The sequence below is a fragment of the Salarias fasciatus genome, chromosome 4 (genome assembly GCF_902148845.1).
Source record: "Salarias fasciatus chromosome 4, fSalaFa1.1, whole genome shotgun sequence".
NCBI classification, from domain to species: domain Eukaryota; kingdom Metazoa; phylum Chordata; class Actinopteri; order Blenniiformes; family Blenniidae; genus Salarias; species Salarias fasciatus.
In genome coordinates this window covers 22,999,253-23,010,836 of record NC_043748.1, presented here as the reverse complement: position 1 = coordinate 23,010,836, position 11,584 = coordinate 22,999,253, and the positions used below count along the sequence as shown (strand labels likewise).

General features: G+C 53.9%; 1 protein-coding gene across 1 annotated transcript in view; it reads left to right on the top strand.

Annotated features, from left to right (window-relative positions):
- The first annotated feature begins 6,442 nt into the window (after positions 1-6,442).
- The window catches only part of LOC115387448 (RNA binding protein fox-1 homolog 3-like), a 61,054-nt gene continuing 55,912 nt past the window's right edge, over positions 6,443-11,584 (top strand). The window contains exon 1 of the mRNA XM_030090157.1: positions 6,443-6,565. Coding sequence (XP_029946017.1) covers positions 6,443-6,565 — 123 coding nt within the window. The remainder of the gene's footprint in view (positions 6,566-11,584) is intronic.

Genomic DNA, 11,584 nt, shown 5'->3' with positions numbered 1-11,584 from the left:
GACAGGGAGTGTGTGTGCGTGTGCGTGTGCGTGTGCGTGTGCGTGTGCTCGGGGAGCACACACACACGGATCTCACGGATCCTTTAATCCTCTGAATTAGTGGTTTAATAACAAGAAGCCATTTAAAGATTAGTAAGATCAGCTTCAAGACGAGCCTGAGTACAATCACCTCACACACACACACACACACACACACACACACACACACACACACACACACACACTCTGTCATTATCGGGGTCTTATTACACTCCAGGGTCGCTGCTGATTAATTGAAGCAGGAATTAATCAATGGCAGCTTCGTCTGATCGATATCGTCACTCCAGTGTGTTTGATCAGAGATGAGCCAACGCTCTGTAAGTTACACTACCACACACTACTACACACTAATACACACTGTCACACTACTCTCCTGCACCCTTTGATTGTTGCTCCTTTATCAGGAACACAGGGTTACTTTCTGTAATTTGTTGGATACAAACAATCAACTACTTTATCTTTAGTTACATTGTAGTTACTCTGGTTTCTCAGTTTTTACTTTGTAGTGACTGTAGTTACTCTGAAGTTACTCACAATAATCAGATCTTTGCTTTTTTATTTTTTTATTGAACCTTTATTCATACAGGTTATCCCATCGAGACCCAGGCTCTCGTTTACAAGAGAGACCTGTGCCTGTGTCAGATTATTCATTCAGCAGTCATATAACTTAAACAGTAATCAGATTACTAAGAGTAATCCGATTCCTCTGCATGAGCGCAGGCGTGACTTAGCTCCATGTCTGTGAGCTAACGTTAGCATTGATGTTTAGACAAGTCATTTATGTGACTGGATGATTGATACACACACACACACATACACACACACACACACACACACACACACACACACACACACACACACACACACCCGTACCTCTGCTGGTGACAGCTCGTTCCATTTAGCCGTGTTTCTAATCGCCCCCCATGCAGGAAATCTGTGTTGGTGCTGGATGATAGTATCAGTGTCAGCCCTGACCAACACACACACACACACACACACACACACACACACACACACACACACACACACACACACACCCAGCTCCTCAGAGCCTCCTCATCCCAGCAGCTTGTGTCGATCTGGTCGATCTTCCTAAACCTCCTCCATAACAAGACAAAAGCTATCGATCCCTGATATTGGCTGGATGGTTGTGTGTGTGTGTGTGTGTGTATGTGTGTGTGTGTGTGTGTGTGTGTGTGTGTGTGTGTGTGTGTGTGTGTGTGTGTGTGTGACAGTGACTGTTTGGAACTTGATTTACGACCAGAGAAAATATGTTAGCGTTAGCAACTAGTTAGCAACCCGTTAGCAAGTCATCTGCGACTCCTCAGCAACCCATTAACAACTCATTAGCAACACGACTTGTTAGCGAATCATTAGCAACTTCATATCCTAATTAGCCTTAATGACTGGATATCTGCGGTTATCAGCCCGTTAGCAGCTGGTTATCAGCCCGTTAGTGGCCGGTTAGCAGCTGGTTATCAGCCCGTTAGTGGCTGGTTAGCGGCTGGTTATCAGCCCGTTAGTGGCTGGTTAGCGGCTGGTTATCAGCCCGTTAGTGGCTGGTTAGCGGCTGGTTATCAGCCCGTTAGTGGCTGGTTAGCGGCTGGTTATCAGCCCGTTAGTGGCCGGTTAGCAGCTGGTTATCAGCCCGTTAGCGACTGGTTATCAGTCCGTTAACGGCCCGTTAGCAGCCCGTTAGCGGCTGGTTATCAGCCCGTTAGCAGCCCGTTAGCAGCCCGCTAGCGGCTGGTTATCAGCCCGTTATCAGCCTGTTAACGGCCCGTTAGTGGCTGGTTATCAGCCCGTTAGCAGCCCGTTAGCAGCCCGCTAGCGGCTGGTTAGCGGCTCTCCAGTGTGTGCTGGCTTCTCGACGGATCCTGCCTCCTTCTCTTCCTGCCTGCTGGCGTAACGGCACAGCGGATCACAGCCGCTTCCTGTTATCGGCGCTTTGTTTCCGCCGAACGGGGATTTAGTGTCGGGTTTGTCGGAGCGCCTGGACTCTGACGTCTCGCTCTCCAGCCGCTCCTCACCTCGCCGCCGCCTCGTGTCGGGCGGCGCTCCGTGGCGGCGCCGCTTTGATCACGTTCCTGTACAAACAGATGGAGGCGAAGCGCCGTGACACTATCGGAGGGGGAGCGAGGCCCAACAGAGTACAAGATGGCGGCTCTTCCTCCGACCAGGTTTTACTGTTTGTGAAGCTTCAGGAAAAAAAGAGGGAACGTTGAGTGACGGGAGATGAAGACGCCGCTGCTCTGGAGGCGGGACGGCGACTGACGCTTTCAGTGTGAGGACATCAAGAACGTACCGACCCCCACACCCCCCCATCCCCCACCACCACCCATAATGCAGTGCAGCTGTGGTTGACTCGCTGTTTAACCGTTTCTCCTTCTGTGACATGAAGAATTGAGGCAGCAGTCATGTGACGGTGGCGGCGGCTCCGTCGGGTTCTGCTGGGTTCTGCCGGGTTCTGAGTGGATGTTTCCTCTGGAGCGCTGGACTCTGGAGGTTCCGGGCCGGTTTCCCGGACCGTGGCTGAGGGTCCGGCGCCGCTGTTCAGAACGGTGTCGGTTCCTGACACCTCGGCCTGGCTGTCCCTGTGTGTGTGTGTGTGCATGTGTGTGTGTGTGTGTGCACCCCCCCCCCCCCCCCCCCCCCCCGCCTCCTAATTACTCAGCTCTGAGCTCAAAGTGAAGAAATAATGATTGTGAAGAATTGCTGCCAGTCAGAGGATCTGAAGCCCCCCCGCCGGGACGGGTGAGGGCAGGTTAACCAGGAGCCCCGCCTCCTCCCCCTCCTCCCCCCTCCTCTACCCTCCTCCTCCTCACCCTCCTGCCCCCTCCTCCCCCTCCTCTACCCCCCTCCCACCCTCCTCCCCCTCCCACCCTCCCCGGGCGGACTCTGGTCAGAACAGAAATGACACAACCTTTAATTAGTGAGACCTGAAGCTCTGGGTTGAAAGCCCCGCCCCCCTCCACTCCCTCCACCCCCCGTTCCCCCTCCACCCTCCGGGGCTGACGGAGGCGTCCTCCTGCCCCGTCTACTGCCGGCCCTCTGGAGACGGCGGATAATGAGCAGAACTGTCAGAGCAGAACTTCAAGGTTCCCTCAAAGACCCGGGTCCTCAGCAGGACAGAGACCGTCCAGAGACAAAGTCCAGAGACAAAGTCCAGAGACACAGTCCAGAGACACAGTCCAGAGACACAGTCCAGCACAGTCCAGAGACACAGTCCAGCAGAGTCCAGAGACACAGTCCAGCAGAGTCCAGAGACACAGTCCAGACCAGCGGGAATCGAACCGCAGTTCTGCTGCTTTGTTAAGTTAGAGTCAGGTAACAGGCAGTGAAGCGCTGACAGCTCCACCTTCCTCCTGGTGACGAGTAACCAATGCTAATGCTAACCAATGCTAATGCTAACAACGCTAACGTTAACCAATGCTAATGCTACCGTGGTTTCCTTTCTGCTTATCAAGAATCCAGAAATAGCAGAGTGCATTGTGGGAAAGGACAGTGACTGTAGTGTAACTCCAGTAAACGCCACCATCCTGGTGGGATGTGGTGGTGAGCGAGCCGTCCTGCTGATCTAGAACCGTCAGAACCGTCAGAACCGTGTAGAACCGTGTAGAACCGTCAGACGCTGACGGCTGCAGAGCCAGTGGCGTTTCCCTCTGATTGACGCGCTGAACGTTAAGTGAAGCGGCGAGCGATCTGAGGGTCGGGGGATAGACCGTCACCTCTCGTGATGATTGGGCGACTGTGGCGTATCGATCGGCGGAACGCGCCGCCAATCGTTAGCGCCCTGTTAGCCGCCGCCGGTATCGCCTGGATTATTGCTGACGGAGCTCAGTGCATGTGACTGCTGGAACTGCTGCTTCCAGCCTTTTTAGAGAGTGTGTGTATGTGTGTGTGTGTGTGTGTGTGTGTGTGTGTGTCTTGTCACACCAAAGCTGAACACAAAGGAGCATCAAATGTCTTTTTTTACTCACACGAGATGAAATCCTGATTTTTGGAGCTTGTAATGCCTCAAATCAACTGAGTGTGTCAGCAGAGGCTTAACACACACACACACACACACACACACACACACACACATACACACACACACACGCACGCATGCAAAAGACCTGCCTGCCTGTAAATCCTGTTCAGTCCAGAAACAAATACAGTGTGTGATGATGACAGTGATGATGGTGATGAAGGTGGTGATGATGATGATGGTGATGAAGGTGGTGATGATGGTGATGGTGATGAAGGCGGTGATGACAATGATAATGAGTGATGGTTTGATAATGAAGGTGGTGATGATGATGAGGATGAAGATGCTGATGGTGATGTTAGAGGGAGTAGGATGCTCTATAATCTGAGAGACAGCAGCTCTGCAGCTAATGCTAATGCTAACAGGTGAACAGGAGAGACAGCAGCTCTGCAGCTAATGCTAAAGCGAGCAGATGAGCAGGACAGAGAGAGACAGCAGCTCTGCAGAGTTCTGTGAAGCCTCGGTACCGGGAGGTTCCGTTCTCTCCACAGGAAGCAGTTAGCAGCCGGTTCCTGCCGGACCGGCGCCGTGGCCGTAACGTGCGACTTGTTAACACGGGAATCCCGCCGCGAGCGATGATTGCCGTCGCCGCTCGCCGCTCTGGCGGCTGATCGTTGTTTAATTGGCGGCGCGGCAGCGCGGGGAGTTAGCCGAGGATATCTCCGCTGCTTCGAGGGCTTTGATTTCACATGACAGAAAGAGAAAGGCGGCGTGCAGAACGTTCCAGAAAGTCCCTTTGAAGGCAGCGCTCCGGCGGCGCTCGGCTGAATTATTAACGTGGAGAGAGAGAGAGCGGGCGAGCGAGAGACGGGCGCCCGGTCCGCGGGTTCTACGACTGATCTGAGCTTCAAACGCCGGAACAATCCCTCCGCCTGTACCGCCGCCGGGAAAGATGGCCGCCGTTGGAGCGGCCGACGCATCGGCGAGAATGAATGACGCTCCGTGACTCGCCGTCCTCTGGAGACATGGGGACACAGCTGGACACCAGGGTCCAGGCAGGGGTTTCAGCAGCAGCCCGTCTCCTGTGCGGCTCTGATTGGCCGACGCTCGGCTCCGTCACCAGCTCCGGCGGTTCGGCGTCTCGGTTCAGGTTCTGGATCGACTCGAAGCTTCGCCGCCGTCCTGCAGAGAGAGTCTGTCAGAACGTAAAGCTGCAGCAGATCTGAGGTTGTTCCTCTGTTTGGCCACTGGGGGGCCGTCCTCTAATGCTAACGCTAATGCTAATGCTAATGCTAATGCTACCTCCAGTGTTTGGCTCCGCCTCCAACAGGAGTTCAGTCCAATTGTAGCTGTTGATCACTGATCAGCTGAGACTGGAGAAGACTCAACGTGGCGTTCTGTGGCGGAAAAGTGCAGCGCCGAACCAGGACCGTCCTAGGCCTGGTCCTGGTTCTGGTTCTGGTTCTGGTTTCGGACCAGAACCAACCAAACAGAATCTGCTCCAGACCGGGTCTCCTCTGGATGGTTCTTCTTCTATGGTTTCACTTCGTAGACGATCGCAGCTGTTTACAGCTGGAGGCTGTCATGGTGGAGCCCCTCCACCCTCCTCCACCCTCCACCCTGCACCACCCCCACCCTGCACTGCCCCTCCCCCACCGGACCAGCCCCTCCACCCTCCACCACCCCCACCCTGCACTGCCCCTCCACCCATCAGCCCTTTAATTACAGTCATAACATCTTTTTTTTTAAAGCATCTTCCTTTCACATCCTAGTACTGTGTGTGTGTGTGTGTGTGTGTGTGTGTGTGTGTGTGTGTGTGTGTGTGTGTGTTTGCATGTTATAGGATGGGGGGCTTTGGGGTTAAAAGGACCAGCTGTTCCGGTGTGGTCCTCGTCCCCCGTCTGATGTAGGAATCCACCGGGGACTTCATCAGCATCCACCCCCCCACCCCCCACCCTAACCTGCCCCACCCCCCCACCCTAATCTGCCCCACCCCCAGCCGACTCCCCCTCCTCCTGTACAGATCCTCCCCTTCTGTGTCTGAATGCTTCTGTTGGCTTTTATCACACAAAGTAAACAGAGTGGAGCCAAGGAGGGCGAGCGAGAGAGAGAGAGCGAGGCAGTGAGAGGTAGAGCGAGCGAGGCAGAGGGAGAGAGAGAGCGTGAGGGAGGCAGAGAGAGAGAGAGCGAGCAAGGCAGAGAGAGAGCGCGAAGGAGGCAGAGAGAGAGCGAGGGGGCGAGCAAGGCAGGCGGTGCAAGAGTGATAAAGGTGGAGCGAGCACTCTGTCGCTCGCCCTGCTGCATCTTCAGCAGAGACAAAGCAGCAGGAAGGAGATTCAGAAGAGAGGAGGCTCGCAGGGAGAGAGAGGGAGAGAGAGAGAGAGAGAGAGAGAGAGAGAGAGAGAGAGAGCGGCTCGCCGGACCTCCTGCTCGATGCGCAAAGCGCCGCGGCCCCCCCGGCCCCCCCCGCCCCCCCCGCTCAGCGCCATGGCCGGCCCGGGCTGCCTGCTGCTTCCTCCCTCGCTGCAGTGTCCCGCCTTCCTCTACCTGCCCGAGGTAAGCCCGGCTCCCCCTTGCGCCCTCGCTCCCCCGCGTGCGTGCTGCCGTCCTCTGATCCGGAGAGCCTCGGCGTGACCCCTGACCCCGGGGGGGGGGGGGGCGAGGGGGATTCCTCCTCTTCCTCATCCTGTTCTGGTGAGCCTGGAGGGCTACTGGTGCCAGTCCCGGTAACAGTGACGGTCCTGGTCCCGGTCCCGGGCCCGGTACCAGTGACGGTCCTGGTCCTAGTCCCGGTACCAGTGACGGTCCTGGTCCCGGTCCTGGTACCAGTGACGGTCCTGGTCCCGGTCCCGGGCCTGGTACCAGTGATGGTCCTGGTCCCGGTCCCGGTACCAGTGACGGTCCTGGTCCTAGTCCCGGTACCAGTGACGGTCCTGGTCCCGGTCCTGGTCCCGGTCCCGGGCCCGGTACCAGTGATGGTCCTGGTCCCGGTCCCGGTACCAGTGACGGTGTTCCTGGACTTCACTCCGGACTCGTTTAGTTCGGTTGTTCTGCTGAAACTGTTTCTTCACTCCGTGCTCATGAGCCAAGGCGGGGAATTGAACACGGTTGTCAGCAGGGAGCCGCCGGGGCTTCACCTGAAATGAACCCCGGCTGGCCCCTTCACACCCTCCCTGCACTACAGCGGACCGCAGCGTCACACCGCGCCTGCAGGCGGCGCTACAGCGGACCGCAGCGTCACACCGCGCCTGCAGGCGGCGCTACAGCGGGCCGCAGCACTGCGGGTGGAGCCGCCGTCTGTCTCCAGGTTCCGGGTGTAGCTTCCTGCTGTCGTCTTGCTGCGGAGTTTTTGTGTGTAGTTTCCTGATGAAGACTCCTGCTGTTGCCTTCAGGTTTAGTTTCCGGGTGTAGTTTTTGAGTGTAATTTTCTGGTGAAGGCTCCTGCTGTCATCTCCGGGTGTAGTTTCCGGGTGTAGTTTCCGAGTTGTAATTTCCGAGTGTAGTTTCTGGTTGTAGTTTCCGGGTGTAGTTTTCAGGTGTAGTTTCCTGATGAAGACTCCTGAGCTCTTCGGGTGTAGTTTCCCAGTGTAGTTTCTGGTTGTAGTTTTCAGGTGTAGTTTTCAGGTGTAGTTTCCTGATGAAGACTCCTGTGCTCTCCGGGTGTAGTTTCCCAGTGTAGTTTCTGGTTGTAGTTTCCGGGTGTACTTTTCAGGTGTAGTTTCCTGATGAAGACTCCTGAGCTCTTCAGGTGTAGTTTCCCAGTGTAGTTTCTGGTTGTAGTTTTCAGGTGTAGTTTTCAGGTGTAGTTTCCTGATGAAGACTCCTGTGCTCTCCGGGTGTAGTTTCCCAGTGTAGTTTCTGGTTGTAGTTTCCGGGTGTACTTTTCAGGTGTAGTTTCCTGATGAAGACTCCTGAGCTCTTCGGGTGTAGTTTCCCAGTGTAGTTTCTGGTTGTAGTTTCCGGGTGTAGTTTTCAGGTGTAGTTTCCTGATGAAGACTCCTGTGCTCTCCGGGTGTAGTTTCCGGGTATAGTTTCCCGATGTAGTTTCTGGTTGTCGTTTTCAGGTGTACTTTCCTGATGAAGACTTCTGGGCTCTTCGGGTGTAATTTTCAGGTGTAGTTTCCTGATGAAGACTCCTGCTGTTGCCTTCAGGTGTAGTTTCCCGGTGTAGTTTTCAAGTGTAATTTTCCGGTGAAGGCTCCTGCTGTCATCTTCGGGTATAGTTTCCGAGTTGTAATTTCCCAGTGTAGTTTCCGGGTGTAGTTTTCAGGTGTAGTTTTCAGGTGTAGTTTCTGGTTGTAGTTTCCCAGTGTAGTTTCCTGATGAAGACTCCTGGGCTCTTCGGGTGTAGTTTTCAGGTGTAGTTTCCTGATGAAGACTCCTGGGCTCTTCGGGTGTAGTTTTCAGGTGTACTTTCCTGATGAAGACTCCTGGGCTCATCGGGTGTAGTTTTCAGGTGTACTTTCCTGATGAAGACTCCTGGGCTCTTCGGGTGTAGTTTCCGGGTGTAGTGTCTTGCTGTCGTTGGCTTGTCTGTGTGGAGTTTGCATGTTCTCCCTGTGCCTGTCACGGCTCTACACTGTGCCTGGGTGTGAGTGTGGTTGTTCGCCTGTGTGTGTTGGTGTTGTGACAGACCGGAGACCTGTTCAGATGTAGCCCCGCCCATGAGGCTGGGTTGGCTCCGCCCCTTCCACCCTGAGGAGGACCAGGCGGGGAACATCTGGGTGGATGGAGCAGTTGGCTGTGTTTCCAGTCCAGCGTGACGGTGTAGTTTCCTGGTGTAGTCATCAGGTGTAGTGTTTTTTTTCCCGGTTCTGGTCATTTTCAGCTGAGACGCCGCAGACCTCAGAACCAAGAAACCAGAAACTTTCCTCCTCCTCTTCCTCCACCTCTTCCTCCACCTTCATCTCTGTTCTGCTGAACAACACACTGCAGGAATCAAACCTCTCTGAAAATCAACACGGGTTCTTCCTCCTCCTCTTCCTCCACCTTCTCTTCCTCCACCTCCTCCTCCTCCTCCACCTCCTCCTCCACCTCCTCCTCCTCCTCCTCCACCTTCTCTTCCTCTTCCTCCTCCACCTCCTCTTTCTTCCTCCTCCACCTCCTCTTCCTCTTCCTCCTCCACCTCCTCTTCCTCTTCCTCCTCCACCTCCTCTTCCTCTTCCTCCTCCTCCTCCTCCTCCTCCTCTTTGTGAAATCGATTCTCTGATCGTCTCGTTTTCTGGAGGCAGAAAAAAAAAGTGAGAAGAAGAAAAAGGAGAAGAGACGCTGCTCTGACTGCAGGAGGTGGAGGACGGCGGTCCGGTCCTGCTGGCAGTGACTGTGTGTGTGTGTGTGTGTGTGTGTGTGTGTGTGTGTGTGTGTGTGTGTGTGTGTGTGTGTGTGTGTGTGTGTGTCGCTGCAGCACTACAACAGCATTGAAACTCCCCTTTTAGTTCCCCCCACCTCCACCACCTCCACCCATCTTTCCAGACCCCCTGCCCCTCCCCTGACACACACACACACACACACACACACACACACACACACACACACACACACACACACACACACACACACACACACACTTGGTGAGCGGCTCATGGGACTGACGACAGGCGGGTTTGGGGGGTATTCGGGAGGTGCGGGTGTTCTAGGGAGTTCTGGGGGCGTTCCAGGGGGGTGGAGGGGGGTTCTGGGGGGTTCTGGTGGGGGGGTTCTGACTGTCTTGTAGATGTCAGAGGAGCAGTTCGGGTTTTATCAGCCGATGTTTTACTGACACACAATTGAGTTGAATGATGAGACCAGATCCAGCTGAAGTTCCGAGAGCCACAGCAGGATCTGGACCAGATCTGGCCCACATCTGAAAAAGTCCTAAAGCCAGGGCCGAATGCAGGCGGATCAGCTGATCAGCTGAGTGTCTCACTGATCAGCTGATTAGTGAACTGAAAACCAGTCTGATGGAAGATCTGGACCTGAAATCAGGAGAAACCCTGAGAGAACAGAACGTTTACATGCACTCAATATTCGGGTTAAGGTCAATATTCCGGTTTCTGAATCATTTGGAATAACCCGTTTACATGCTTAAACAGACAGAGTTACTCCTGTTTACATGATCAGGGATCTCCCCATTCAAACCGCGGAGCACAGACGACGCCATGACTGCATTTGCACTTTATGCCACTAGGTGTGCTGTTTGCATGTTCAACCTTATTTTACACAGACACCACAGAGGAAGAAGGGCGCTGCAGGCTCTCTCTGCATGTTGTTAGAAAAAAAGTGAGCCAGCGAGACGTGGTAATATGTTTAATGATGCGATGCACCATTTTTTTCAGTAAAAGAGAAGAACTGAACGATCGTTTTGGCACATTTTATTTACTTAGTAGCAGCTAAACTGTGTCACAAGTTGTTCCTGGACTCAAATGACCGAGATTCCTTGCGGGTAGACCATGCGCAGAGCAGTATTTGATGTCCCTTTCGACGGGGATATTCCGATGCGCGTTTATATGACCAGAAATTCAGGTTAGAAAAGGAGTAAGCCAGGGGTAATATTCAGGTTTTTAAAAACCGGAATATGAGCATATTCAGGTTTTTGCACGTGTTTACATTGCTGTGCGCAACCAGGTTATTGTGAATATTCTGGTTAAGAAAGGGTTATTGACTGCATGTAAACGCACCCAGTGAGGATCTGGAGGTCTGGAGGTCTGGAGGTCTGAGGATCTGGAGGTCTGAGGATCTGGAAGGTGTGGATCATGTCTTTTCCTTTTGTTTGTATTTTATAGAAAAGACAAAAGTAAATGTTTTTGGTTTGAATCAGTGAAGGAAACGTTCCTCAGATCAGCTGCAGAACTCAGACTGTTCTTCTGACTGTTCCGTCAGGCTGTTCCTTCAGGCTGTTCTTCTGACTGTTCCGTCAGGCTGTTCCTTCCAGCTGTTCATTCACACTGTTCCTTCAGGCTGTTCTTTCGATTTGTCCCTTCTGGATGTTCTATCAGGCTGTTCATTCAGGCTGTCCCTTCAGGCTGTTCTCTCTGGCTGTTCCTTCAGGCTGTTTATTCAGGCTGTTCTCTCTAGCTGTTCCTTCAGGCTGTTCCTTCAGGCTGTTCTCTCTGGCTGTTCCTTCAGGCTGTTCCTTCAGGCTGTTCTCTCTGGCTGTTCCTTTCGACTGTTTATTCAGGCTGTTCATTCAGGCTGTGCCTTTTGGTTGTTCCTTTAGGCTGCTCTGTCAGGCTGTTCATTCAGGTGGAGCAGGGTGGTGTTTACTGGGGGTGGAGCAGGGTGAGGACTCAGCGAATGCCTGAGTGACCTTTGACCCCAGAGCAGTGGTGATGGTGGCTCAGAGGGAAGCCCCGGTGTAACGGAGGATTCACTGTCTGAATCACCCTCCATCACTTCCTGTTATCAGCTGACCCCCCCCACCCACACACACACACACACCGTTTGTGTGTTTTCCCTTCATAAGTCACGGAGCTGAAATTGAAGCCCACCCCGTCTTTGCGGTAGTTTCTCGCCCTGCAGCGCTGTGAAGGGAAACAACCCTCTGAATCACGCTGCTGGAACCCCCCCCCCCCCCACCCGGAGGCTGCAGCGGAGGGG